At 54.0% G+C, this 27,196-nt stretch overlaps 2 protein-coding genes across 3 annotated transcripts in view; both read right to left on the bottom strand.

Moving 5' to 3' along the window:
- Positions 1–7,715: 7,715 nt before the first annotated feature.
- Positions 7,716–22,141, bottom strand: PLA2G4F (phospholipase A2 group IVF). Its single transcript, XM_069492212.1, has 20 exons — positions 22,037–22,141; positions 21,096–21,168; positions 20,369–20,505; positions 20,140–20,268; positions 19,702–19,742; positions 19,376–19,418; positions 18,825–18,891; positions 16,654–16,823; positions 16,414–16,527; positions 16,163–16,200; positions 15,758–15,893; positions 13,677–13,813; positions 13,190–13,412; positions 11,829–11,943; positions 11,473–11,610; positions 11,283–11,390; positions 10,159–10,353; positions 9,674–9,840; positions 8,230–8,416; positions 7,716–7,936 (listed from the first exon to the last, which is right to left on the bottom strand). The coding sequence occupies exons 1-20, from the start codon at positions 22,139–22,141 to the stop codon at positions 7,716–7,718; spliced, it is 2,544 nt and encodes an 847-aa protein (XP_069348313.1).
- A 2,504-nt stretch (positions 22,142–24,645) lies between these two features.
- VPS39 (VPS39 subunit of HOPS complex) overlaps positions 24,646–27,196 on the bottom strand; it is a 46,953-nt gene continuing 44,402 nt past the window's right edge. The window contains exon 25 of one of the 2 annotated variants that reach the window (XM_069484462.1): positions 24,646–26,764. In XM_069484462.1, the coding sequence (XP_069340563.1) occupies positions 26,689–26,764 (76 nt within the window). In that variant the 3' untranslated portion in view covers positions 24,646–26,688. The remainder of the gene's footprint in view (positions 26,765–27,196) is intronic. The other variant, XM_069484469.1, reaches the window with a different exon arrangement.

Raw genomic sequence — 27,196 nt, 5'->3', positions numbered from 1 at the left:
CCAGTATGACTGCGACTTAGGTCCTCTGCAAGAAGAGCAGCCTGAGCAGATTGCTGACCCTCCCTGGTTGGTAAACTAGGACCAGCTGGTAGTAAGGAGGTCTGGGGTTGAGGGTATCAGAGAAAAGGGGCAGAAGTGCAGACAGAGCCGAAAGCTCTGCACTTCCATGCATCGGATCACCCAGCAAGCAGGTTCCAGAATAGTCCTGGATGCCCAGCCTGCTCCCTAGCTGCTCTCTTGCCCATCCACCTCACTCCTACAGCCTTGGGCTCCTCCAGCCCATAGTAGGGCACTTACACCTGCTAATGGATGAAGTCTTCAATGACAGCTAGAAACATTAGGACTTGAGGCTGACACAGGCTGTGGTGGCAAGTCCCTGGCCATAAGAGCCCTCAATGAAAGGGGATCTCTGGCCCTGGAGCCCCAAACTGCCTCTCCTTCCCAATTCCCTAGGGTCAGCTGGTCCCCACAGGAAGACTTTTCTGAGAGCTCCAGTCTGGAGCTGCTTGTGTAGACCCAACTCAGGGTCAGATTCCTGGGTTCAAGGCTCAGGGAGCCAGATTCAGTCTGGGAATGAGACAAGAAGCCCAGGATAGTGACCCTGGTCACATGTAGACTCCCTCTGTCACCAGAATATGGGACACCAGGGGAGACTTGAGAAGGCAGCCTGCCAGCAGCAGTCCTTGCTCAGAGGAAGGCACAGATCACGAGTGGGTAACAAAGGAGCCTCTAGGCCTGGGTCAACAGGCCTTCTACTGAGTGTGAAACCCTGAAGGTGCATCTGGGGAGCCTCTTGCCAGCGTGGTGAGGGCAGGGAAGGGGGTTTGTGCAAAGGATGTAGCCTCATAGCTGTTGGTCATAGCAGGCAATCCAAGAATGTTATGGCTGAGGATGGCCAGGTGGTTCCTTAGGCCTGTACTTCCCAGCTCTTTTCCTGTTATAGCAGTCCTAGAAAGTGATGACATTGGTGTGGCATGCCAGGGTACACAGACAAGTCTGCAGGTAGCTGGAAGAGAATGGCCAAGAGGGTTCCTGTCTTAGTCTGGGCTGTCATAACAGAATACCACAGGCTGGGCAATTTAGAACAGAAATTTATTTCTCACAATTCTGGAGGCTTGGAAGTTAAAGATCAAGGCACTGGCAGGTTGTGCGATGATGGCTGCTGTCTGCTTCCCAGATGGCACCCTGTGGCTTTATACTCCGGAGGGGAGGAACACTGTGTCCTCACATGGCAGAAGGGAGGGAAGGGGTGAACTAAGCCCTTTTAAAAGATCACTAATCCCGTTCATAAGGGCTTGACCCTCATGACCTAATCACTTCCCAAAGGCCCATCTCTTAATATTGTTGAATTGGGAATTAAGTTTCAACATGAATTTTGGAGGGGATACCACCATTCAAAACCTAGCAGCTCCTAACAGCCCAGGCCCTTCCAGCCACCTTGAGGGCTGGGGAGCTTTGTCTCCCATTCAGGAATATCCTAGTACAGCAGCCAGTGGCTGGGAAGCCCTGCTCTAGGCCACAGGCCCCTTCTGCCCTGGCTCCAGCTGCACTCCAAACCCAGCTCTTGACAAAGATGCCGGCCTGCTCCCTGGGTGGTGGCAGTAACAATCACACTGGGATGGGACCTTGAATCTTCCAACCTCAGCAAGGCAGGGATCTATGGAGACATTTGGGACTCCACCCCCTGGGTGGCTCCTACACTGAGAGCTTTTTCCTCATCTCTTTAGGCCAGTCAGCACCACCCCTGCCACAGCTCACAAAAGAAAAGAAAGCACAGGCGTGTACACATGAGGACACACAGAAGTGGAACACCTCCTCCCAGCTAGAAGGTGACAAAGGGAGAGGAGGCAGATCCATGGGACAGACAAGGAGTGAGTCCTATGAAACATCTCGGAAGGTCAGGTCCTCCCCCGGCCTAGGGGAGTGTTGAGACCACAGGCCTGATTACCCTGGCAGCGTAACCTCCCCTCCCCAAGTGTGGCAGCCACAAGCCCAGTTCTGAGCCGAGCTGCTCGGCAGAATGCACCTGGCAGGGAGGGGGGAGTGATGAGGACTGAGTCATTTAGCACCAGCCAAGAGGCTACTCCTTTTTGGCAGCTTAGAGCAATCAGTGCCCTGTGCCAAATAATAACCATGATGTACTGAAAAGTCCCAGTGTGCCAGCCACTACGCTCAGCACGTTCCACACCTCAGCTCCTTTCACCCTCACAGCAACCTGTGGGCAGGCCTCCGAGAGCCTTCGAGAGGCCTGGCAGCTCTCAGCTTAAGAGGCTCCTTATTCTTGTATGTGTTCACTCTCAGATCAACTGGTGCAGTGGAAGAGTGAACGTCAGTCCAGATTGATGGTGCACTTGGGGATTAAGAAAACACATAAGTAATCAAACAACTCAAATACCGGTAGAATAAAATTTGTAAAACAATACCTAAAATGTCTTCATTATTTTAGATGTATTATATAATAATTTAACCTAAATTATTTCTTTAAAAACTTCAGAAAATTTACTGTGTCATTTAAAATAGTTAATTTAAAAAAAAATGTTGACAGGGGTCTTGCTCTGTCCTCTGTGTTGTTTATCTTGAAACCAGGACTTCTCCTTTGTAATATTCTACTTACTCCCTGTCTTAGTCCATTTGTGTTGCTATAAAGGAATACCTGAGGCTGGGTAGTTTATGAAGAAAGGAGGTTTACTTGGCTCACATTCTGTGGGCTGTCTGCATGAGAAGCGTGGCGCCAGCACCTGCTTCTGTTTCAGGTGAGGGCTCAGGCTGCTTCCGCTCCCAGCAGAAGGCAGAGGGGAGCTGGCATGTGCAGAGATCACATGGTGGGAGAGGAAGGGGGGGACTGGGGGAGGGAGTGCCAGGCTCTTTTTAACTCCAGCTCTGGTGGAAACTAACAGAATGAGAACTCACCCCCACCCAGGAAGGGCATTAGTCCATTCATGGGGGACCCACCCCCGTGACACAAACACCACCCATTAGGCTCCACCTCCAACCTTTGGGATCAGATTTCAACATGAGATTTGGAGGGGAAGAACATCCAAAGGATAGCACCCTCTACACACCATACCCATCATATTAATAATGAAAAAGATATAAACATAGGTTAATAGATTCATAACCCGTGATTCAAAACAAAAAAGGGAAATTTTCATAAGTCAGAAACTCAGAGGCAGCCCTAAACGAAGGAGGTAAACAAGCAGCCTTGGCGGGACGCATGGGCTGCCACTCTGTCAGGTGCCCTCCACACCACAGCTGCCACCTATTCAGTACCCAGAGGCTGCAGGGTCACTTCGAGGCTGTGACAGTCCCACAGTGACACAGCTTCAGCCTCCTCCCTGGGTCCCACACTGCCACCTGCAGGCCATCATTGCCACTGCATGGCCAGTGACTGGTGGCCAGGAGCCATCACAGCCCAGGGCATGCACAGAACTCTTTCACAGCTGAGATTACAACCACCAATCTCGAAATATATAAAGAAGGCAGAGTCCATGAAAGAGAGGCAACAAAGAACCTACCTCAAGGAAATCATTCATAGAACAATAAGAAAAATGACTTAAAATACATATATTAACATCATCAGATTTAAAAGAGTGAAGCCTATTTGTGCAATGAAAACAGGTAGTTTTGGAAAAGATTGTATTAGAGAACTTAAAATGGAAAATGTGATGGTAAAGTTAAACCAAAAAACCCCAGAAGACAAATCGAGGAGCAGACTGGACACAGGTGAAGATTGTATTCATGAACTGGATAATTATGCCAAGAAAAACTTCACCATGCAGCACAATGAAAAGCTGGAATGTGTAAAGAGAAAGTTTAGGTCTACAGAGCATTGATTCAGATATTTCTATATCTGTTTAATACAGATTCCAGAAAGAGAGAATGAAGAGCAGTTTTGATAAAATTGGCAGATAATTTCTTAGAGCTTCAAAAAGACATGAATCTAGAAAGTGAAAAAGCTTGCTGATATTTAAGTTATATTTTAGAAAAATCATAATTAAACTTTTGAAAATCAAAGTCCTAAAAATTAGGGAAAGACAAATTACCTACAATGGAATGAGAATCTACCGACATCAGACTGCCCATCAGCAACACCAGATGCACGAAGGCACTAATACCTGAGTAAATGTAAGTTTGAACCAAGAATTCCATACTCATCCAGACTGTGATTCATAAGTCACAGGGCAAGAAAAGACAACTCCAGACTTATAAGACTCAGACTTTGCCATCCACAGTCCCTCATTAGAGCAAATAAATCAACAAAATGTTGTAAAGTGCAAATAAAAGTTTCTATGTTGAAGTTTTTATTTTTTTATTTTATTTTATTTTTTTTGAGACAGAGTCTCACTCTGTTGCCCGGGCTAGAGTGAGTGCCGTGGCGTCAGCCTAGCTCACAGCAACCTCAAACTCCTGGGCTCAAGCGATCCTCCTGCCTCAGCCTCCCGAGTAGCTGGGACTACAGGCATGCACCACTATGCCTGGCTAATTTTTTCTATATATATTTTTAGCTGTCCATATAATTTCTTTCTATTTTTAGTAGAGATGGGGTCTCGCTCTTGCTCAGGCTGGTCTCGAACTCCTGAGCTCAAACGATCCGCCCACCTCGGCCTCCCAGAGTGCTAGGATTACAGGTGTGAGCCACCGCGCCCGGCCTATGTTGAAGTTTTTAATACGCTGGAAATAAAGTTCCAGGTGGCTGGGGTGGGTGGGGAGCCGTGTGCAGGGCAGGAGTGTAGGGAACTGAGAGTGCACTGAGATGCTTTTCTCATTGGGGAGAGAAAATAGAGACTGACTTTTAAAATGGATTTTTTAAAAATAAATGTTTAAGTATTAAGAGCTTAATGAAAGCTAAAAACTGGAAATAACCCAAATTCCTATCAGTAGGGGAATGAATAAACAAATTGTGGTATAACCACATAATTCCTACCCAGTAATAAGAAGGAATGAACACAACATGGATGAATCCCAAAGGCGTTCTGTTGAATGGGAGAAGCCAGACACACAAGAGTATATTCTACATAATTCAATCATGTGGGACTCTGGAAAAGACAAGTCTAGCCTGTAGTGACAGAAAGCAGACCGGTGGTCACCTGGGACCAGGGGTGGGGAAATGGGCTGGGATGGAACACAAGGTAACTCTCTAGGGTGATGGAAATGTTCCATATCTTGATTGTGGTGGTATTTACAGGTATGTGTAAAGTTGTCACAATTCATTGAACTCTACACTTATACACTTATGTGCATGCTATCACATGTAAATTGCATGTCAATGACATTGTCAAGAGGAACCACCAGAATACTAGAAGCAGAATGCAGAGCCTTTGACGCAGCAGACAGGGAGAGTGGAAGAGCCTTGAATCAGAAAGCAGGAAAGGGGAGAGGGGAGAGAAAAGGCACGGTTCAGCATAAAACAAGTGTGTCTCAAGACTCAGGACTGCCTTTGAAATTTCTCCAGAGGACGATTTGTTTGAAACCAAAGGATGGCAAGGTCGGTGGGGAGGTAGTGGTGGGGAGAAAAGGGACTGGAGGGAGTGCAGCTTTTCCTGGTACTCAAGAGGGAACTGGAAATCTACACGCCTTCAGGGGCCTTGAGGTACCCCCAGAAAATCCAGGCAGTGTTTAGGGAGCCCAGGAGAGTGTGGGAGGAAGAGGAAGGCAGAGGCACTGGAGGGCCAGAGGGAGGTAGGACGAGAGGAGGCTTCAGTGGTACCAACTTGAATCAGCTGAAACGCAGGCGAAGGACCACATGGGCCTCGCTGCAGAAGCCTCAGTTTCCACGGTCCAGAGGGGCCGAGTGGGGGAGGTGGATGAGGAACATGCCCTGCCTTTTGAAAAGGTCCAAATGGGTTAAGAACCACTGGAGTAGCGTGTTGCACACCTTTTCATGGTTGGTGGGTGATAAGCCATCTCTTAGAATGTGGGTTCCCATTCATTTATTGGTCAAATATTTACAGAGCACCTAGGTACTCTAGGCACTGGGGATACAGCAGTGAACAACAAAAAAGAGACAAAAATCCCTGCTCTTGGGGGCTGACAGTTCCCGGGCCAGAGTCAGCCTGATGCCATAGGGACAGTGAAGGCTGAAGATTCTAAGCTGTGAATTCTGTGAAGTTCTAAGAACTCTGTGAACTCTGAGTTTCGAGTTCCAAGAACTCTGTGCAGTTCTAAGTTGTGAACTCTATGAAAGTTCAAGTAAGTTACTGATGATGGCAGGCACAGCAGTGGTGACAACACTGTCCACAGCAGGAGCTCAGGGGCCAGCCTAGGGCTGCTCCCCCCAGTAGACCTCTCACTGCTGAGCCAAGAGGCAAAGGCGGTGGACTGCAAGGGCAGCAGTGACGAAGAGGCAGGAGAGAACCAAGCCGCCCCAGCCCATGCCACCAAAGCACTGGCTGTCCGGCCCTCACAGCTCGCGTCAGCTGGAGGGCCAGGGTCCCAGGCCAGGCTCCAGCCACCCTCCTCACAGCTGGGAGCACGAACTAGGGTCTTCTCAGAATCAGGACTGGTGAGGCCCCCTGGCATGTGTGTCCCCGATTGAAAGAGGAACTGTGACTTTGGTCTCGGCATGTTTGTATGTGAGAGGGAAGAGCAGGCCATGCAGCCAGATAGGGCACTCGGGGCTCAGGGGCAGAAGCAGCCAGAGCTCAGGCGTGTGAGGCCGCCTGGCCACTGCAGGGCCCAGTGGCTGCACACCGGGGTGGTGGGGTGAGGACGCTGCAGAGGCGAAGGCCAGATGGAGAGGGCCTGGTCAGAGCAGATCTCCTCGCACAAATCTTAAATCTGCCCACACAGGGAGGCTCTAGATATCTGGAGGGTCCCAGGCGGGTCAGGGGAAATACAAAAAGGTAGAGGAAAACAGAGACTGGCTCAGACCGTGGGCTGCATCTGTGAAAGAGGCGGGAACCCAGGCAGGCTACCTGCACCCACCCTCAGCCCTGCCCCGTCCCGCCCGGCTGCCCTCCCTGGGAACTGCCACACCCCACCCACAGGCGCACATCCACTCTGTGCCTCTAGGCACACCCATTTAGCTCCTGGGGACAGCGAAGCTATATTTGCATGAGGGGGCAGCTGTGCGTGTGACCAGAGGTTGTGGCCCAGATTTAAAGAGCGAGCACAGGTAACCCGCAGTGGGGAACTCACAGGGAGACGAGCACCCCCACCAGCCGGAGCCCAGCAGGCTCTGGGAGGCTGGGCAGAGAAGGCGGAGCTGAGAGGAGGGGCAAGGGAGGCCAGGAGGCGAGGGAGGGTCAGAGGCAGGACGATGGAGTTAGCGACAGACTGGCAACCCACCCACGGGGCCTCTCGGCCTTCCTGGTAGCAGCCTCCAGGAGCTCGGGTGGGGTCCCCGTGTCAGGAGGGCGGCGGCACCTCAGCCTGCAGCCCCTGCTCTGGAGAGCGTCAAGGAGCTGGGCCCTCTGAGGTCTGTGTTTGGGGTGGGCCCTGCGGCTAGACTGCTGCCCGATTCTGCCCACACCCGCTGCACAATGAGCACTGCTCTCTTCTGCCCTACCTCCCCAGGAGCCCCTGCCGAGAGGTTCTGCCCATTTTCCCCCAGACATGCAGGTGCAATTCTACAAGCACTTTCCAGGGCCTGGGGGCCCTGGAGGCAGGTCCTAGAGACAGGGGAACAGAGCCCCATAAAGCGCCCCCATTCCTCCTCGACCGTCCTGGCCAGAGCCCAGCTCTCTCCTCTCTGTCACAGTCCTCCTCTGCTGGGGTCAGCCCCCAGCCCTCTCCCCAGCCTGCCGCCGGTCCAGAGCCAGCTGGAGGGCGCGCCTCACAGTCTCCACGTTGTTCAGAACGTTGTACCGACTCAGGGCCACCAGCCGATCAAAGTCCCGGGGCTCATAGGTGAAGTTCATCATGCCGTAGGGGGTCTCTGGCCCGTTGACAACAAAGTCCCCAAAGGCCCTCTCCTCAGCTGTTTGCCGCTCCACACCTGTGGGTGGGCAAGCAGAAGAGGGGCCAGGCTGGGGCACTCTGTGGAACTGGCTGGCACAGCCCAGAAGCCTTGTTGCCCCAGGACATCTGGCTGGCTCCGTGTGGGCCTCGTTTGGACCCACATCGCAGCTCTCAGCCCCTCAGGAGGAGAAGGCCCAGTGTGAATGCTGAGGTCCAGGAAGCAGTGGGCAGCGCACCCCCCCGGGTGGCCTGCTTTGGCACACTGTCCTGGACTGCAGGGGATTCACTGCAAGAACAGCATCCCATCACCACCCCAGGGCTTCCCCTTACCTGGGGCCAGGTGTGTTCGAAAGGTACGGTTGACAAGGGGAAAGTGCAGCACAATGGGCGAGCAGGGGTCATCGGCCTTGGCAAACAGATAGCACTCACGGGGCTCCTCCAAGTCCCCAGGACCCACCTCTATCCGAGGGAAGGGGATTCCCCGGTCCTGGCAGTACTTCTCTGTCTTCTGTAAGACCTGGGCAGGGAGGCAAGCGTCTGACCCTGCCTCCCTCCACCTGGCCCTGTCCCCCACCTGGACGCACACAGACCCAGCCTTCAAGGCCAGCGCTGCCTCTGACCAGCTGAGTGACTTCAGGCAGGTGATATCACCTTTCTGAGTCAGATTCTTCCTGTGTCAAATAAAAATGGGGATAACTACCCAGTGGGGCTGTTGTGAAGATTAGCAATAATCAATAATCAATCTAGGCCGGGCGCGGTGGCTCACGCCTGTAATCCTAGCACTCTGGGAGGCCGAGGTGGGCGGATTGTTTGAGCTCAGGAGTTCGAGACCAGCCTGAGCAAGAGCGAGACCCCATCTCTACTAAAAATAGAAAGAAATTATATGGACAGCTAAAAAAAAATATATATATATATAGAAAAAATTAGCCGGGCATGGTGGTGCATGCCTGTAGTCCCAGCTACTCGGGAGGCTGAGACAGGAGGATCGCTTGAGCTCAGGAGTTTGAGGTTGCTGTGAGCTAGGCTGATGCCACGGCACTCACTCTAGCCTGGGCAACAGAGTGAGACTCTGTCTCAAAAAAAAAAAAAAAAAAAAAAATCAATCTAGGGCTCACCGTAACTCCCGTGGCCTTCCCTGCTCCAACCCCTCTCCGCTCGGTCAGGGGCTGATTTCTTTTTCACGAGGTCGACACTCAGTGACTACAGAAGGTCAGTGTCAGATGAGGGAGGCTTCATCAGTCCTCCACTCCCGTGCTCTCACAGGACCCAGGAGGACAGGGAGGGGCCAGGGAGGAAGGGCTGCTCCAGCAAACGACCAGAACCACAGCTGACGGCAGCACCTGTCCACTGGCCTACAGAGCTTGAGGAAGTTGCTGCTAGAGTCTCTCTGAGGGGACCCTCATGGCTCTGTTGTTACCAGAGTAACAGAAGGACAGCAGACCCAGGCCCGGCCTCGAACAGGGAATTCTATCATGGAGGGGCAGGATCTGGAACAAGGGGTCTCTTGCAGACAAGGTTAGAAGACTCCTGAGGACGCTCTGTGGCCTCTTCTTCCTGTCTCACTCTCCCATAATCTCTGCAGTTCTGCCCCTCCAGCCGGGAAGGCGCCCCGGCCACACACACAGTAGAACCCAGGCTGTCCGTGAAGGGTGATCCCTACGTGCCCAGCCAGGCCCCTCCGCAGAGCCCTCTCTTCCTCCTTCCTCCTCCCCCTCCTCCTCCTCCCTCCCTCCCTGCCCCTCTCCAGCCCCCCCACCCGGCCTCCCTACCTCACCTCAAAAGGGGCATCCAGGGAGTAGTCAAAGCACAGAATGAGGTCCACCGCTCTCTGGGGCACCAGAGCCAGCGGGAACGGAGAATTGATGGCGAAGCCTCCGTCCACCAGGCACAGGCAGTCCCGCATGGGGGTGAGCTGGTTGGGGAAGGCGTCCGGGTGTGTGTCTGCGGGGTGCGTGTGCGCGCACAGGGACAGATGCGCTTGCTCTTGCCAGCTGCCCCCTTCTCTTCGTATCTTCATTCGTGTTCTCTCTGAGTTCTCTCTCCCTCCCTCCCTCCCTGACAGCCTCGGGGTCTCCCACCCCAGCCCCTCAGCCCTGCCTTCCACCTTCCAGCACAGTAATCAGAGACCTCCCACGTCAGCCCCCGGGCAGCAGGAGACCACAGCTCCGTGCCCTAGACCAAAGCCAGCGCTGGCCCCAGAAAGCCAAGCCACAGGCAGGAAGGGGGACCTCACCCACCCCCGTCCAGTGCAGAACCCACCTTTCCAGGCCACAAACTCCCTGCCAGCCACATAGTCCTTGTGCAGGCAGAGGCCCTGGGTGAAGTTAAAGCTCTGGGCAGAAGTCAAGCGGGAGGTAAATATGTCCAGCACGGCCTGGGAGAAGGGGCCCTGGGGGCTGAAGAGCCTCGTATGTAGTCGCGTGGGGTCACGCAGCTGGAGCTCCTGGCAGTCATCTAGGCAGGCGTGGGGACAGTAGAACATAGTAAGGAGTGGTGTCCTCCTTTGTCCAGTGACATCCCAGCTCAGGCCCCTCGCCTACACGTGAGCCCTCCCCACATCCCCTTCCTCCCCGACATACCTCCCAGCCTCTGACCACTGCTTCACAGGATCCCTTTCACAGGACTTTTTTTGTATCCCCATATTTTGAAAGTTGCCTATGACATTGCATTTATTAATAATTTATCTCTTACCCTTTTGAAAATAAAGTAATGTATACAGCTTCCAATCAGAATTTCATTTATCAAATGCTAACTAAGCAGCTACTATGTGCCCAGCACTGTGCTAGGATGAGGATGCAAAGGTGAATAGGGCCTGGGCCTGGCCCTCCAGGCTCATGGCTTGCTTGCGGGGAGTGTCACATAAAGAGACAAATCATAACAATGCCCCAAGGGATGGACAACAATGAGGATGTGCACGTGGTCCCAGGGGACGTGGTGGTAAGACCCTCAATCAGCCTGGAGGGATGGAGTCAAAAAGAGAATCCATTAGACAAAAAACACCTGAGCTGACTCATAAAAGCAGAGCACAGGTTACCCTTGGGGGACAGGTGGGAAAGGTGTTCTGTGCAGCAGGGCTCTCGTGGGTCATTTAAGGACCAGGCAGAAGGGGAGCCACTGCAGGGTGTGAACAGAGTGGCAACCACACACCCCGTGCTCCTGGGCTGAGCGGAGCTAACTGGAGCCCAAGCAGAGAACTCAGAGGTGTGTTCTTATCACACTTCTGGGCATCCAGAGACCCAGAGCTGGAAGTCATTTCCTCAGGACTTCCCTGAATCCAGTGGGACAGACAAGTCCTTCGCCGTCCCCTCTCTCATTCTTCATGCCTCTGCCAGGGCCCTACTGCTGGAGAGCAGTGTGGGAGGGGTCGGGGTCGCTACCCTCACCTGTGACGTTTACACTGCGTTTGTACCCCTCCAGGAAGCCGAGGCTGGAGCCCGCAGTCTTCAGGAAGATCTCATCCAGGCTGGCTGCGAAGGCACTGCCCCATACTCCTAAGGAGACAGACAGGACCCCACCCCTGTCAGGGCCTGGCCGGCGTACCTGTCTGTCCCCAGCCCTCCAACTGAGACTCACCCTGCAGGTAGCAAATCCGGGGCTCAGGCCGCAGCTGCAGCAGCCGTCCCATGAAGAACTCCGAGCCGAAGAGCTCAGTGGGAACATAAGCCCCGTACTTGGGAAAGCCGACCTCGTAGGGGGTGAACTCACACCACTCTGGGGGCCCAAATGAAGGGAAAGTCACCAGGGTCTCCCACCAGGACCTTTGTGCCCAAGCTGGAACCAGCCTCGCCAAGAACAGGCGGCAGCAACCCCATTGCTCTCCAGGGCCCCTGTGTGTGGCGCCCCCCACTTGTACTCTGCTAGCCCTGGCCTCTCGCAGCCTCCCACTGCCACCTCCACTAGCTCCTTCCCTCGTCCCCCCACCTAGGCACCTGCAAAGTCTTCCCCACTGATGTTGGTGCGGACGTTGACGGCGGCATAGATGGGGTATGGGTTCTGACCCTGGCTGACCGCCTCCTGCTGGTCAGACAGCTTGGCGGGGTTTTCCTGGGCAGGAGAGAAGGGAGGCAGCTTGGCCTCATCCCCGTGGTCCGAGACCAGCACCTGGCGGGGTGTGGCATGCCCCCAAGAGAGACCTTGTGTCGGCAAGGCCAGCGCTGTGAAGACAAGCTATGCCCCGTTATCACACAACAGATCTTCCTCCCTCTAGGCCCAGGGAGTGTCGCGTAAGAGGGAGGTGCATGAGATTGTAAGGGCAAGTTTGAGGCATACAATGGCCTTAACAAAATACTTATGATTATATAACTAATTGCTATAAGTCTGTAACTAAAACTAAGACTATAGTAGCGTAATACTTATAGATAAAATTAATTTTATAACTTTGTTTTTGGCATTTGGTTTTCAACTATGTTGCTTAAAAGATTTTAAAGAGTTAACGAGTACCTGTCCACTCCCATTCCCACCTGGCCCAAAATGTTCAACTGGCTGCTAGCTTTTACGGCTCTAAACCTCTCCTCAGCCATAGGGGTCCAAGAACTTGTTCTGTAAAATTTGGATTCAGTCAAAAGGCTGTGCTCAAGGATCCAGAAGGCCACATGTGGCCCCAAGGCCGCAGGTTCCCAGCCCCGGTAGATGGACCTGGGGCAAACAGCTCTCCCACCCCATCAGTAACGAGACAGAATGAAGTCTGGCCATTGCTACTAACTCTGGCATATCTCGGCCAAAAGGGGGACACTGTGAACTAAAAATAAGACCCTATGTCCTCTGCTAACTGAATGGACCCCCCTCGGCCAAGGGGAGCCCAGAAACACCTTAAAACTGAGTTCCCAGCCATCATGGGACGGGAGAGACGTACAGCACAATTACAAATGCATTATTTCCCTTCATAAATATTCATACTCCTCCTATAGCTTGTTTAATATGTATATTTGACCGCCCTGCTCCTTACAATCTCCTTTTGTCTGTCTTTGAATCACGTGTGCCTGGCTTCTGGCCAGGGCTCTGCCTTCCAGCATGTAGGAATGGCTGCCAGGCTACCACCCTTTATAAGAAATAAAGCTCTGGTTTTTCCAAAGTATAACCCTTGTTAATCTTTTTAGTTAACAGAAGCCAGAAAGGTGACATGATGTCAGCCCACCCTGGTGTCTCACCCTTTCCCCCCAGGAGAGCCCAGACTTCAGGAAAAGGTGTCAGCACAGACCTTAGCCCGAGGGATAAGGCAGAAACAGCTGGAGTGGGCGAGGACGGGAGCAGTGGAGAGGAGACACGTGTTTACTTCTTGCTCTTCTCTTACCTCCTGATACAGGAAATACTCCACGAGGAGGCCCCAGAAGTCGACGAGGGACACGCTGTGGCCGCTGCGCTCCCGGACCCCCAGTTCCTGAGTGTAGTATTGTAGCTGCTCTGTGGACATTGCCCCCAGCTTACTGCTGCAGACCCGAGCCTGGGCACGCTCAATGGGGCCCTGCAAGGCCACCTGGGACCAGGCCGGGTCCTTGTAGAGTGTGGAGATGCACCTGGGAATGGAGGGTGTGCCTTGAGTTAGGGACAGGGCGCACGGCAGGCGGGGGAGGGATGCAGGAGTCTGTGAGTGACTCCCCCACCCCCTGTTGCCCTGTATCCTCACTCAGAAGGGCCCTGGGGACTCAGCCTCTTCCTGCCCTCCCATTCTCCCTGGAGGCAGGATCCTACCCTCCCTCAGGGACTCCATCAGATCACATGTCACACCATTGCCCCTTCAGGGCTCTCCTTTACTCTGCGCCCTGCCCCATCTCACTTACCAGGTAGACCCAGACACACCGCTCAGGTAGGTCACAGCATCCAGGAGGCCGAGTTCCTGCAGCCCTGCCAGGCTGCCGTACAGGGAAGACATGGCTCGGGTTCCGCCCCCGGAACCCAACACAGCCACCACAGGCACCTGCAGAGTAAAAATGCTAACTACCACCACTGTCGTTTCTACACTATTGCTTATACACGGCAGGCTTTATCCTAAGAGCCTTGCCTGTATTATCTCATTGGATCCTCACAGCAACCCAATGAAATCCCCATTTTCCCAATGAGGAAACTGAGGCACAGAAAGGTTAAATGATGTGCCCAAGATCATACAGTGTAATGAGCTATCAAGCCCAAGCAGTATGGCTCCAGAGATGTCTCTTAACCATTGTAATAGCAGGAAGGTATGTACCTGGAAGATATATTTGATTCACCCAAAATAGCTAAAGCAGGTTTCTCAACCTTGGCACTACTGATATTTTGGACCAGATAATTCTTTGTTGTGGTGCTGTCCTGTGGGTCGTAAGATGTTTACTAGCAACCCTGGCTTTTGCCCAGTGGCTGCCAGTTGCATCCCTCTACATCTTCCCCACCCCATAGTGACAGTAAAACATTTCTAGACATTGCCAAGTGTCCCTGGGGTGGGGGGAATGAAATTGCCCCCAGCTGAGAGCCACTGAGCCAAAGTGACAAAGACCAGCAAGCAGCCTGGGCCTGCCCCCAGACACCAGAGGTGTGCAAACGCCAAGGTCCTCTTCAGGATCAGAGGTGCCCAGGGGGACCACATTCGAAGCTTTTGGGCTACTCAACATTTCCACAAAGATTTGGCTCGTTCTACCCCAGACTTTCGCTTTCTGTCCCTAACCACTTTTCTCTTTCTGTCTTGAGAAAATGCTCCCTGGCCACTGCTCACCAAGGGCACTGTTGCTTCTGAGTGCCGAATGAGACAGAGCAGATCTCTGGCACAGAGTGGGCATGCTACTGGCTGAACGGACCATCTAAGCTTGCTCGGCTTGTCAGCGCTGGGCAGGGGCTCCGTCTCCTGGGCACATCCGCAGCCAGGAGGAAGCCACCAGCCTGATCCACCACAGGTCTCTCTCTCAGCACTCCTCTCCCCTGCCTCCCAGCCACAGGCTGACTTCTCCATGCCCAGATCCCATGGACCTTCCACCTCCAAATCCCTTTGACTACTGTTACGGACTCAGTTGTGCCTCCCCACCCCCCAATTCATATACTGAAGCCCTTTCCCCAAAGTGGCTAGTTGTAAATAGGGCCTATAAGGGGGTAATAAAGGTGAAATGAGGTCATAAGGGTGGGGCCCTAATCCAATAGGACTGGTGTCCTTACAAGAGGAAGAGACACCAGACAGCTGGCTCTCTCTCCACACATGCACAGAGGAAAGGCCATGTGAGGACACAGAAGGCTCCATCAAGAAGAGAAGAGGCGGCCGGGTGCAGTGGCTCACGCCTGTAATCCTAGCACTCTGGGAGGCTGAGGTAGGAGGATTGCTTGACGTTCAAGACCAGCCTGAGCAAGAACGAGACCCCATCTCTACTAAAAATAGAAAAATGAGCCAGGCGTGGTGGTGTGCACCTGTAGTCCCAGCTACTCAGGAGGCTCAGGTAGGAAGATCCCTGGAGCCCAGGCGTTTGAGGTTGCTGTGAGCTAGGCTGATGTCACAGCACTCTAGCCTGGGCAACAGAGCAAGACTCTGTCTCCAAAAAAAAAAAAAAAAAGAAGCGAGGCCCCATCAGAAACCAACCCTGATGGATGGAACCTTGATTTTGGACTTCCAGCCTCTAGAACTATGAGAAAGTAAATGTTTAAGCCACCAAGTCTGTGGTATTCTGTGACGACAGCCTGAGCAGACTAAGACGACTTCCACCCTTGGCCAGGGCTGCTCAGCCCTCGTTCCATACAAAGTCCTGACTCTCCTGATTGCACTCATCAGCTCAGGCCAACAGACCAGCTCCCTGCTTCCTATGCTCCCATGCTTCCACCGGGCTTCCTGTCACCTCTTGGCCACACTAGTCCTTTCAAGGGAAGAGTGACCTTGAAGACAAGATGGAGCTCCTCCTCCATTCCATACCTGGCCAATGTCCGGAGCCTCACTTAATCCGAGCACCTGCTGCAGGGCCTTGGACACGATCTGCTTCCTCTTGTCCAGAAACTCCTGTTCCCCGTCACTGAGGTCAAAGCCAAGGTGCAGGTCCAGGTCCCCAGAGCTGCCTCAAGTGGAGCAGGGGCAGGGTACTGGGTGACTGTCCCGTGGAGGAGAGCCTAGGCCCAGCCCGTGTTTCACAGGAGCAGGCCCACACTCTGAGGAAACCCTCAGAAACACCCCAAGGGACTTCCTACCAGCACCAAACTGGGAAGGGGAAGGTGCCACCCCCACGGCCCGAGCCTCGTGGGCAGGAGAGCAGAGCATGCTGGGGTATTTCCCCACGTTTGCAGCCTGGCCCCAAGAGGCCTTCCGCCTGAAGTTCCACCTCACCTCATTTCCACCTTCACACTCAGAGCCACCTCCTGGCCCTAAAAGAGACGGCAAGCCCATCCCTGAGCACGCTGAGCGGGGTGCAGGGAAATGGCCTCCCCCCTGCAGCCCCATTGCTCGGGTAACTCTGGCCCAGTGTGGATGTCATGGCTGAACTCCACACTGGCCTGATCTGCTCTGTCTCTCAGGCCCTTCCCCTGGGCCCCTCTTGGTGGTCAAGAGCACCCTCCAGCACCCAGGCAAGGCCTTACCTCCCCCAGGGCCACGGAGCACTGCTCCTCCTGGCCTATGGGCAGGGAGGAGAGCGGGATGCCCCCCTTGCCCAGCTTGCTGCTCTGAGTCTCCAGCTCTGCATTCAGGCCACCCTGGGAGGAGAAAACACCCAAGGAGCTCTCTGGCGTGGAAGAGCAATGTGCCTCCAGGGTGGCTCTGGAACGCTCCTCTGGCTGAGCCGATTCTATGACCCCGGCCTTTGCCCGTGGTTCACTCACCTGCAGAGTCGTGAGCTTCTCCCCCAGCTCCACATCTAGCCTGGAGCTCAGCACCGGGTTCACGTGGAAGGTAAAGGTGGGCAGGAGGCCTGGCTCCACGGGAGGCTGCAGGGGCAAGAGCTGTGGCTTCTCATAGGCCCCGGGCACTGCCAGCTGGAGCTGCCTAGAGCCTGAGAACAGAGGGCCCGGGTGAGGGCCCAGGTGAGGGTGAGTGTGGGTTCGTGCATGTGCGGCTCATGATGGCAACACCCAAGCAGCAAAACTCTGCTCTTCTCTGCCCCTGGGAAATGCCAACTCTTATCCCCCTGCTCACTCTCAGCCACTCTGATCATGGGAAACACATCATGAAGGACTCCTGGGGTCATATAACCTGTCCTGGTCAGAACTGGGACCCCGGAGGAGGGTGGGAAATACACAGATGCCTAGGGAAGGGAGAAAGGCAGGGAACAGGGAGGAAGAGGGCCCCTGCCCAGAGCCCACGGGGCTGGTGGTTTTGACATTATTATATTAACTATATAATGTATAATCATATAAATTTATATATCCATTATTATATTAATTACCAGTTTTCAACTGGTGGTTTCCCTCATCTCCTACCTCCATTTAGGCTCTGTGTTCATTGCCTTGGAGGAGGTTTGTGGCCAGAGAGAAAACAGAAATAGGCTGCAAGTCGCTCTGGCCTTTGTTTCCAAAAGCGTTAAGACCTTGGGAGAAGGGAAGGGACTCACAGAGGAGGGCGAAGGAAGAATGGGATTCGTGGGTACAGAGAGGACGTCCATCCTGGGGAAGACAGAGGGCCAGCTGGGCCAGAGGATGAGGCCCAGGCCAGGAGGGTGAAGGCTGGGCCCGTGGGCCAAGGAGCGTCCTGCCCTGCTTCCCAGCAGCTTTCTGGGGAGGAGGCCAGACCCCAGAGAGAAATGGCTATGCATGACAGCCAGGCAGAGGGGACCACAGGCAGCCTCACATGAGTCCCTGCCCCCAAATACGACATGGAAGCAACAGAAACCCTAAGGGTGCGAGGACGGCAGATACCAGAGGAGCAGAGGTCCAGATGGGGTCCCACCCCCCACAGCAGCTCCTTGCTCTAGATGAGACCCAGGGACTTGTCATAACCCTGAGGCAGGAGGGACTTAGGGAAAATCAGGAAAGTGACATTTCATTCACACCAAGGTTTGTGGACTGAGATGGAAACGTGCCGTTTGTAAGAAGAAACGACAGAATCTTTGGTTAAGAGAATGGGCCCCGGAGTGTCACAGACCTGGGTTTGATCCTGGCTCTACTACTTATTGGCTGTGTGACCTTAAGCAAGGTTCTTCTTTGAGCCTTGATCTTGTGAATTGAAAGAGAATAATGATTGCACTACCTTACGGGGTTATGAGGGTTACAAGATAATATGTATGTAAAATGCTTAGCACAGTGCCTGACTCAGAGTAAGTGCTCGATATTACCTGGGCGGGACTCAGACTGTCAGCACTGGGAGGGATCTTAGCTGTCGCACAGCTTCCACTGCAATCCCACATCTGGACCCCTCCTCCCCTCCATGGGGGGCTGCCCTCTGTGGCACTCTGCATTGATGGCCCAGTTCTTCATGTCCCCAGTGTTCTCACTCTTTGCCCTGTGACCCCTCCCACTAACGAGGCTGACTATATTCCCAGCCTTCCAACTTGGAGTTCAACCACGGGACCTGTTTTGGCCAATAACATGTTAGTTAGTGGCCAGGATGTGGCCAAAGGCTTGACAAGCACTTGCTCAATTGGGCTTGCTCTCTGCGCCTCTGCTGGTGCCTTGAGAACATGCCCATGCTAGTCTGCTGGTCCCAGCAGGAGGATGAGAGACACACACAACAGAGCCAGGCCACTCCTGCCAAGCCTGGCCTTGATGGGCCAAGCCCCAGCTGACCACCAGATCTGTGAGCTAAATAAACGTTTCTTAAATGCCATCAAGATTTTGCGGGATTTGTTGCAGAGCAATAGTTGCACCAATACAACCTCTATGCTTGAACACTTCCAGGGACAGGAAATTCACTACCTCTGGGGACAGTCCATGCCATCCTTGGTCAGCTTCGAGCAGTGCAAAATTTAGGAACTTCCTGCCCTAGACTCACCTCCTTGACATCAGCAGCCCCAAGTCTAGGAGTGAAGGCAAGACCCAAGGCCACTGACCAGACTCACCATACTCTCGATGCAGGGTCGTCCCATCTCCCCAGAGGGTACCCTGGACTTTCAGACAGGGGTGAGCCTGCAGAAAACAGAGGCCTGTGGGAGCCAGACAGCCCACAGGGCCCTCCACAGGGCCCCAACCACCACCAAGGGAGGGAGGAGTATCTGGGGCAAGGTCCAGAAAACAGCCATCCCAGGGTCTTGTGGGTAGGAGTCTTCTGTAGCAGGCCCCCAGGTCATACCAGCCCCTAGGACGCAGGGAAGTGGGCCCTGGTAGGGAAAGGGGAGGAGGTGAGGGGTCCTGATAGCATCTCCTCAGGCAGTCCCTGCAGCCAGGACCCCAGGTGAGTAACATGCTGTGCACAGGTAGGAAGGCTGGTCCTGGCTGTCCACCCAAGTGCCAGGCAGCTTCTTGTCCCTCTCTGGAGATGCCTCCCTAGCACATCTCCCCTCTGAGGAGGGGCTGAGGGTCCTTCAGAGGCACATGGGCATGACAGGCTCAGTCACGGACTCCTCGCAGCCCCCCGGCCAGGGACAGCCCCAAGCTGGCCTTCCCTACTCACCACCAGGACCCCATTGGTGATGACTTCAGACGCAGGCACCTGGCTGCAAAGGATGAGGGGCTCATGGGACATCTGGCCCCCTTCGGGTGGCTGTTGCAATAATAATGTGACCAAAGCAGCTGGAAGAGCCTGGGGAGCGTGGCGGGGGTTGGGGCGGGTGGACCTGTTGTCCAACATGCAAACGGAGGTCGAGACCAGGCCATTCCCTCTCAGACCAGGCCTGCAAGGCCACAGTGGGACGTGGTGACTGGCAGCCGGGAGCTCCCATGACTCAAATCTCTGAGTCTCAGAGTAAATAGGGGGGCAGTGGCTCTGCCTGGGCTCACCTCTGCTCCAGAACGAATTCCACCTGCAGCTCTTGTGAATCCTGCATGGAGGGAGCAGGGAGCACTGATTTTTAAAAGGCTCAGAAAGCCTCCAGGACTGTCCCTGCCCCCATCCCTGCTCGGCTCCAGGGACTGGAAGGGGATATTGTCATTGTGGCTTGTCAAGGACACAGGAGGGGCAGTGGCACCTCTGCACAGAGCCTCATTCACTCCAAAATGTGTGCTGGTCGCTGTTCTAGACACCGAGGGTTCGGTGGTGGCTGAGGCAGACAACATGCTGCCCTCAAGGAGCTCACACTTCGGTTTCCTGCGAGGACGAAGTACTGGCGGGAAACCTTGACAGGGTCAGAGCTGCGGGATGGAGGCCTGTCCTGTACTTCCCAGAGCCCCCTCGTGGGGGCCGTGTGCCAGACTCTCTGCCAGCACTGGTGGGCTCACCGGGTGGTCAAGCGGGAAGGTGTGTCTGTGGGGTTGGCCACACTTGAGGCTCCTCAGGTCAAACAGGAGCAGGGAGAGCAGGTCGCTGCGCAAGACATCCTTGTCATAGAGGGTGAGCTCCAGGACGTTCTGGGAACAAGGCAGGCAGGAGGTCGGGGCTGAGGCAGGGCAGGAGGGCAGAACCTGGGAAGCTCCCCTCCCTCCCCGGCCCCTCCCCTGCTGGCTTCACCTTCACAGCGCCATGGACCTGGTAGTGGAAGGTCTCGTTCCACTCAGGGTCACTGCAGTTGGCCACTGTTCTTGTCTGAGCAGGGCTGGGGGACGCCGTGGGCAGCCACAGTTGCACGTAGCAGTCGGCTTTGGACACTGCAGGTATGACAGGGGCGGGCGGTGGGGGGGAGGGCCTCAGTCTCAAGCTCTTATTGCTGGAAAGGTTTCCTGGAGGAGGCTGGGGCGGATGGGAGGGAGCAGAGCGGGGAGAAGAGGCTGCCCACGTGGCGTGGTGGGAGAGTTTTGATGTCCGTGACTCCATTTTAACCAGTTACACCTCCCAGTCAACTGAACAGAAATCCTGCAGCAGCCAGTTGGAAAGATCATGTGGCCACACAGACTAGTGAGTAATTCATGGATATTACCTGCTTTGTGCAATAAAATTCCCCCCCTTCGTGAGCGTTGGCATGGAAAGCTCCCGGAGAGCAGGTATTCACCTGCAGGGACAGCCGGCCACACACTTCACCTGGGGAGGCACTTCCTAGACTCAGGGAGGAGTCCGGGGTCTGCACAGCTCCTGCCTGCCCGCCCCTCACAGTGCTGCCTCCCTCACAGGGCCAGCGCCAGCCCCCACACACGCTCACTCTCACGCACACGCTTATGCTCCCTTCAGGCCAGCCCCGGCTGAGCTCTGAGGAGGCCCCAGGGAAAGGAAGTAGAGGAGGAGTGGAGATGGGGTCACTCACACAGGTCTGTGCGCCGGATATTTCTGGCCCTCAGCACCTTCACCTGGAGGTCATAGTATGGGTGGGTTTCCCGCTGAAACAACAGAACTCCAGGACTCAGTTCCATGGAGCCAGCGTGGGGCCTGGTCCCCTCCCTCCAGTGGCTCCCAGCTCAGAGTTCCCCATCGTGGAGCAGCAGCTTGGCACAGGGTCACTGATGTCGCTGTGTGGGGACCAGGGAGACCTTGCCAGGGCTCAGGTGTTGGGAGTTCAGCACCTTGGTGGTGACCCCGGAATCCATCAGGCCTGGGTTCAAATCTAAGCTCCAGCAGGGACTACCTGAACTGTGGTGATCATGCACCACAAACTTGCAGCGCCCCTCAGGCCACTGGGCCCCCATTGTGGCTTGGGAGCTGCAGTGACAGCTGGAGTAATGTGTTTGAGGAGATTAAATATTAAAAGAGAAAGCTGTGACCCACCCCACCCACTAGCTCCCTGACAAAGCCTAGAAGACCGCCCAGGAGGCAGTGGGCAGGTGAGCAGAAGCCAAGAGTCACCCGGCCTATACTGGTCTGATGAGTCGCTGAGGAGATCGCAGCCGGGCTCAGGAGAGATAACATCAAGGTGCAACTTCCTAGCAGTGAAACTATTCCTCACAATCCCAACAGGCTCCTTATTCCTTCTCCCTACAGTGGCTTCTACAGTCAAACTAGAGCATTCTTGGCAAAAACCACCCAACCAGACAAGTGGCACACGACCTTGCCCTCCATTTCCTAATTGGAGGGGATTATTTTCAAGAGCCAAGGTCTCGGCCAATCTCTCTAAGTTCTTCCCGGTCATCTGCAAGAAATAGGTAGCCCCAAATCAAACCCCAGTGCTCGGGCTGGCTTTGGTCCTCACAGGGGACTGCAGCTCCCAGGACTCCTCCAGCCCACTTTCCCAGGTAAGATCAGGTACGTTACCCGCTGCCACTGAGGACCCCTCTTCTCTCTCTTCCACAACAGCACTGCCCCCAGGAGAGGCAGCCCCTTGCTGGCCACCCACCTTGGCCAGAGTGCCCAGAGCATGGCCAGGCAGCCAGGCCCAGCAAGGAGCCGTGCCTGCTTTCTAGAGCCGCCCTGCTCTCTGGCTGCACGCGCTGCTAGCTCAGGTCTGACAGGTAGCACTGGGGTGGGGAGGGTGGAGCTGCCTGCTCTCCTGACGACTCAGCGCTGAGTGGCCCCGTTGGAGCTGGAGGTGGGGTTTGACATGCTCTAGGAAGTGGCTGGAGCCAAATTTTCTCAGGCAGGAGGCAGTTCAGTCCCTCTCCAAGACTCTTGGAGTCTCTGGTTAGCACCCTGGTTCCCAAACCTACCCCCTGGTTATCACTGGGCTGCTTGTGAAAAATAGAGGCCTGAACCTCATCCTCTCGAGTCTGAGTGCATGTGGGCAAAACCCAAGTGTTCGCACTTCCAATGAGCCCTCTGACACAACCGGCCCAGGGAACGTTAGCTGGGCAGCGCTGTCCGAGGACTAGTCTCCAGCTGTCAAAAAGCCTAAACCAACCACTCACTCTTCAAGTCCCACCCTCCCCACAGCTCTTAAGTAGAAGGCAGCATGGGAATCTTTGGTTTAGTGTTCCATCTGGACTCAAAAATCGTTCGTTAGGTTTATCCAAGGTGGGGACCCGAAAAGTATGTATAGGACATAATGTGGTTAATGCAAAACTTAGGCTTGTAAAACAATAGCCGTACGAGTCTGGGGAGTCCCTGGACTTTGTAGATCTGACAGACAGCCGCAGCCAGCATTCCTTCCCCCTCCCTCCCTGATGGAGAGGAAGTTTACCCCTCCCTAGCGCTCCTGATAAGGACGCCGCCAGAGCAGAAGGATGGATGCGACTGGGGCAAAGGGGTCGTAGGAGTTGTTTGTTTGAAGAATTTACTACAAACAGCCGTTCTGCCCACCATCCTCTGCTGCATGTAGCAGGAAACAATTCTTCACCTGCCAGTTTGGCCCAGAAACAAAGAGCTGAACAGGGCAGGTGGAAGGGGGTCAGCTATCCCCGTTTATAAAAACCCTCACTAAACCCCCTTCTGTGCTGACTCTCTTTTCAGACTCAGCCCACCCGCACCCGGGTGAATACACCAGCCAAGTTGCTCTCACATAGCCTGTGTGTGAAATGTGTCCTTTGGGTCATTCATTCACCCTTTTAGTTCTCATCTCTCTTGGCCTTCCTCGTTTACTCCCCGAACACTGAGAGCCTGCCGCGTGCCAGACCTGTACCAGCCCGAGAATGCAAAGTGAGGAGGGCCCGTCCACCTCCTGAAGAATTCACAGCCTCGTGACTCCCTGCGGCTTCTGCCCACGCCTCTCCCTGGGTCATGTACAGAGCACACCACACAGTGTCCAGGTACAGAGGGGAATTTGGTCAGGTGGCATAAATAAGGACAGACAAAAAACAAGGCCGTCAGGCCTTACCAGAGAAAGGCTTTAGAGACACCTCTTCTGACCATTGTAGATTTCAGACTGCAGATGTTTGTGATGTCCCCTTCTCTGCAGATCACAACCATCTAGATGGCTGAGACAGCACATTCTCCAGTAAGAGGAAGGATCTCTGGGGCAGTGAACTGCGGGAGATAGATTTCTGTCCCTCTACCAACATTCAGTCATCTCCATACTCTTCCCAAAGCCTAGCGTCACAGGCTGAAAAAACATCCAAAAAGAGGTAATTCAACTCCAGAATGAACCAACTGGGCAAGTTCAGACCAGTAAGTCCCAGAACAAAATGGAATGTGACTGCCCGTGGCCAGGCCCCAAGGGAGGGCCTGTTTCTGCTTAATTTGTCTGTGAAGCCAAAACCTGGACTGGGGTCTCAGAAATGGGAGTCCAGCCGCCTTGGTTATCTCTGTGAATGTGTGCAGGGGACCCGTGGATCCACATCAGAGGAGCAGGAGGGCAGAGAGCTGGCTGGTGGCAGAGCCAGGCCTGTGGTCTGGGCTCCTGACTAATGTGAGTGCTTTCTAGGCTGTACCACACTCTCTCTCTGGGAGTCCTCTGCCTCATGCCTCAACAAAGTCATGAGTCTTAGTTCCAGATGTTTTCATTCCCAGAAAACTCAGGATGACCACAGACAGCTCAAGAGGGGACAATACAGAAGGACCTTGCCTTTTTGGAGCTGGCTAAAGTGGACCAACACTTCCCCACTTCTCAGAGACCCCTGGTGTTTCCTCCCAGTCATCACGAGCTGCAGGAGAGGCCCAAGGCCCTACCACTGAAGGGGCAACACTCGTATCCTCTAGAGCCCCAGTGTGTTCAGCAGGCCTTTGTGATGGAAATGCTCTGCATCTGTGCTATCAAAACATCAGCCATTAGCCACACTCGCTGTACTGGGTGGCACACGTCAAGACATGTAACATCCACCCTACAGAGAACAACAACAAAAAAACACAAGACACATGTAACAGAAGTGCTCTACTGACATTTTTTCTTAGTTACTGATTGGCTTATTCTTCTAATTCTTAGTTAAGTTGCTATCCTTTCATTGTTATTTTCCTCAAACTCCATAGAAAGAGGGGAAAAAAGAGACCCAGAAAGGCTTGATTTCTTGCTTTATTGGGCTTATCATGAGGAGTGGTTAAGAGAACTCCATCTGTCCTTATTAGAGGGCTTTCGTCTCCGGCCTTCTCTAGACCTCTGTGGAGGGAGAGTCTAGGGAAGGAAGAATGGAGTGTGGGGAACGGGGTGTGAATGTGTACCCGACGGGAAGAAAACACATATTCCTTACGCTATTGCTTCAACATAGTTCGTGAGAAGACACAGCCGGCCAGGAAGGCGGGGATTGTGTGGCGCGTGAGTTCCTGCCGTGCAGTGGAGCGTGGGCCTGGTGCTTCCCTGATGCTCCCAGGGGAAGTGCAGTCCCAGCTGGCGCAGATGTGGCCACAGGCAGTACTGCTTCTTGTGGGTATGGCCAGTCGGAACGGTGGCTTTTCTGTCTCCACACACTGGTCCATGGAACTCTTGTGAAGTGCTGCCCGGCCCCGCAAACCCGAGCACAGTCCTCCACGTCTGTGAATGGTACTGACGGCACTCACTCTTCAGACCCCCACAGACAGCGCGCCTGGGGGAGCTCAGTCTACTTACCAACAGCAAGTCGGCCTGTAACACAGCACGGCGCCGCAGTTCATAAATGACAAGGCATGTCAAGGACGGGCCACAAAAACTGTCAGTGTTGGTCACCATTACCCACCCTCACTCCCACTGAAGACACTGGGGCCACAAGAGTTGGAGCCTGCAATGAACCCAGGGAGGACGGGATGCAGGACCACGCTCCTCATGTGGCCCCGGCCTGTAGTGCTAGCAACTCTAGCCTGTGCACCTCTGGCAGGGTCCCCTGCAGTGTTTGACAGATGTGGCGTTGAGTTATTTTATAAACCCGTGTGCCGCTGCTCCTGCCCTCCCGCGTTCTCTCTGCTGTCTCTGAGCACCTCGCAAGCACACCTGGCATCACATCTTGCCAGTTCTTGCTCTGCTCTATCTCTGCGTGTAGCAGGGATCCAACTTCCTACGCTATCCCAGCGTAATCCTTCAAACCCTGCAAAACAAAGCTGGGGAACGATGCCTATAAAGCTGTAAGGCAAGTGAATAGAAACTGGCTGCAAAAAGAGAAAGGTGCCCAAAGCACAAAGAACTCCACTCGCAAAGACTGAACCAACTCGCCCAAGCGGCCGGTGAGTGAAGCAGAGCAGGTGCCCTGCGGGGCATGTGCCCAGGGGACCACATCCCCTGTGCAGTGCCGGCCCATCCTCAGGAGCTATGGTCACACTCTGCCCGAGGGCAGGTCCACAGGCCCTTTTCTAGGCAGAGGATGGCACTCCCTGGGCATCCAGACGTGGAGTGTGAGGAGGATCTATTTACAACACACCTGGCAATCAACTAGCAATGGATTCCTGGGAACTGAGACTTCCTCTTGCTTATGACTTTACCTTGTTTACACACTGGCTATTCCTGGAGTCATGGAAGTGGGAGAGAAAGCCCGGATGGGGCAGCGAGGGGAACATAAATGGTGAGAAAGAAAGAAGACTGGAAACTAACGGGGCGAGCAGGGAGGCTACTGAGAGCCATGGGGCATGGCTGCTGTGGAGACACAACTGGCCCCACACAGAAAATGAGCCCTTCCGTCTATGCGGCCAGAGTAGCTCAAGTGCTGTCCTCTCATAGCACTCTCCAGTCAGCCATACCGAGGGGTCCTTGTGAAGTCGTGCACTTATCTTAACAGAAAAACCCTCAATAAACAACCCTGTGGTTACAAACACTTGAGACAAGTTTCCTCATTCTGGTGACTGGTGTGCAAAGACAAGATGGCGCACCTCCTCTTGCCTAAGTAGGTACTGAATTCTCTGGAATTGCCCACAACATAATGGTATAAGGTATTACTAATCTCTTTTTCTATTAAAAAGCTGGTAATGCCAGACCACGAGTCTAATTAATTCAGAGATGTTCCAGGGTGCAAGATAGCCGGTAGTGTCCAAATGAGGAGACATCTGGTGGTGGCAGCCCACAATTCTAAGGCCAGGTGCTCCTTCACCTCTCCAAGAGAGCCACGCTGTCCATCTGCTGAATCCCTGGGATGCTGGGCTCAGGTGTCAGCTGGGTTTACCTCTTTAGAACAGAAGTAGTGCACGACCACTCCATTGGGGTATCTTGCAAATGCACTGCAGAGAAGGAAAATGGCGTGGGAGTGAGGACTAACTCTAAGAGACCACTTCTCTGGTAGTGGCCCCTTTCTTCAGAGGGGAGCTATCCCAGAAGCAGCCCACCCAAACCTCAAAGAACAGCTTGCCCTGTGGTCTCTGGATTTCTGTAGCCACCATCTCTGTGAAATAACCAAACAGAGGATAGGTGCATATAGTCAGAATGCATGAGGATATTTCTTATTAAGAAGACACTGCAAAACACGTGGCAGATGGGCAGTACGCCAGCCCACGGCTCAGCACTGGCTCACTGAGGGCCGACAAGCTCAGCAGATGTCAGCCAGTTCGGTCCTCCAAAGGAAAGGATTCTTCCAGTCATATGAGAAAAAGAACAAACTGTTCTCCCGTGGAGGAAAGGGAACTGACCACAGTATATGTGGTCTTAGCACAGTG

Source organism: Eulemur rufifrons, chromosome 2 (genome assembly GCF_041146395.1).
Source record: "Eulemur rufifrons isolate Redbay chromosome 2, OSU_ERuf_1, whole genome shotgun sequence".
Classification (NCBI taxonomy): Eukaryota; Metazoa; Chordata; class Mammalia; order Primates; family Lemuridae; genus Eulemur; species Eulemur rufifrons.
The sequence above is the reverse complement of the archived record's forward strand: the minus strand, read 5'-3'. Positions and strand labels throughout refer to the sequence as shown.

Excerpts from the sequence above, each read along its gene's own strand:
- PLA2G4F (XM_069492212.1), bottom strand. The coding sequence starts at position 22,141 with ATGCTCTGGGCACTCTGGCCAAGGTGGGTGGCCAGCAAGGGGCTGCCT. Across the intron at positions 16,824-18,824 it reads GACCCTGCATCGAGAGTATG|GCTCTAGGCAGCTCCAGCTG; the intron begins GTGAGTCTGGTC and ends CTCTGTTCTCAG. Across the intron at positions 10,354-11,282 it reads ACGCAGTGTAAACGTCACAG|ATGACTGCCAGGAGCTCCAG; the intron begins GTGAGGGTAGCG and ends ACGCCTGCCTAG.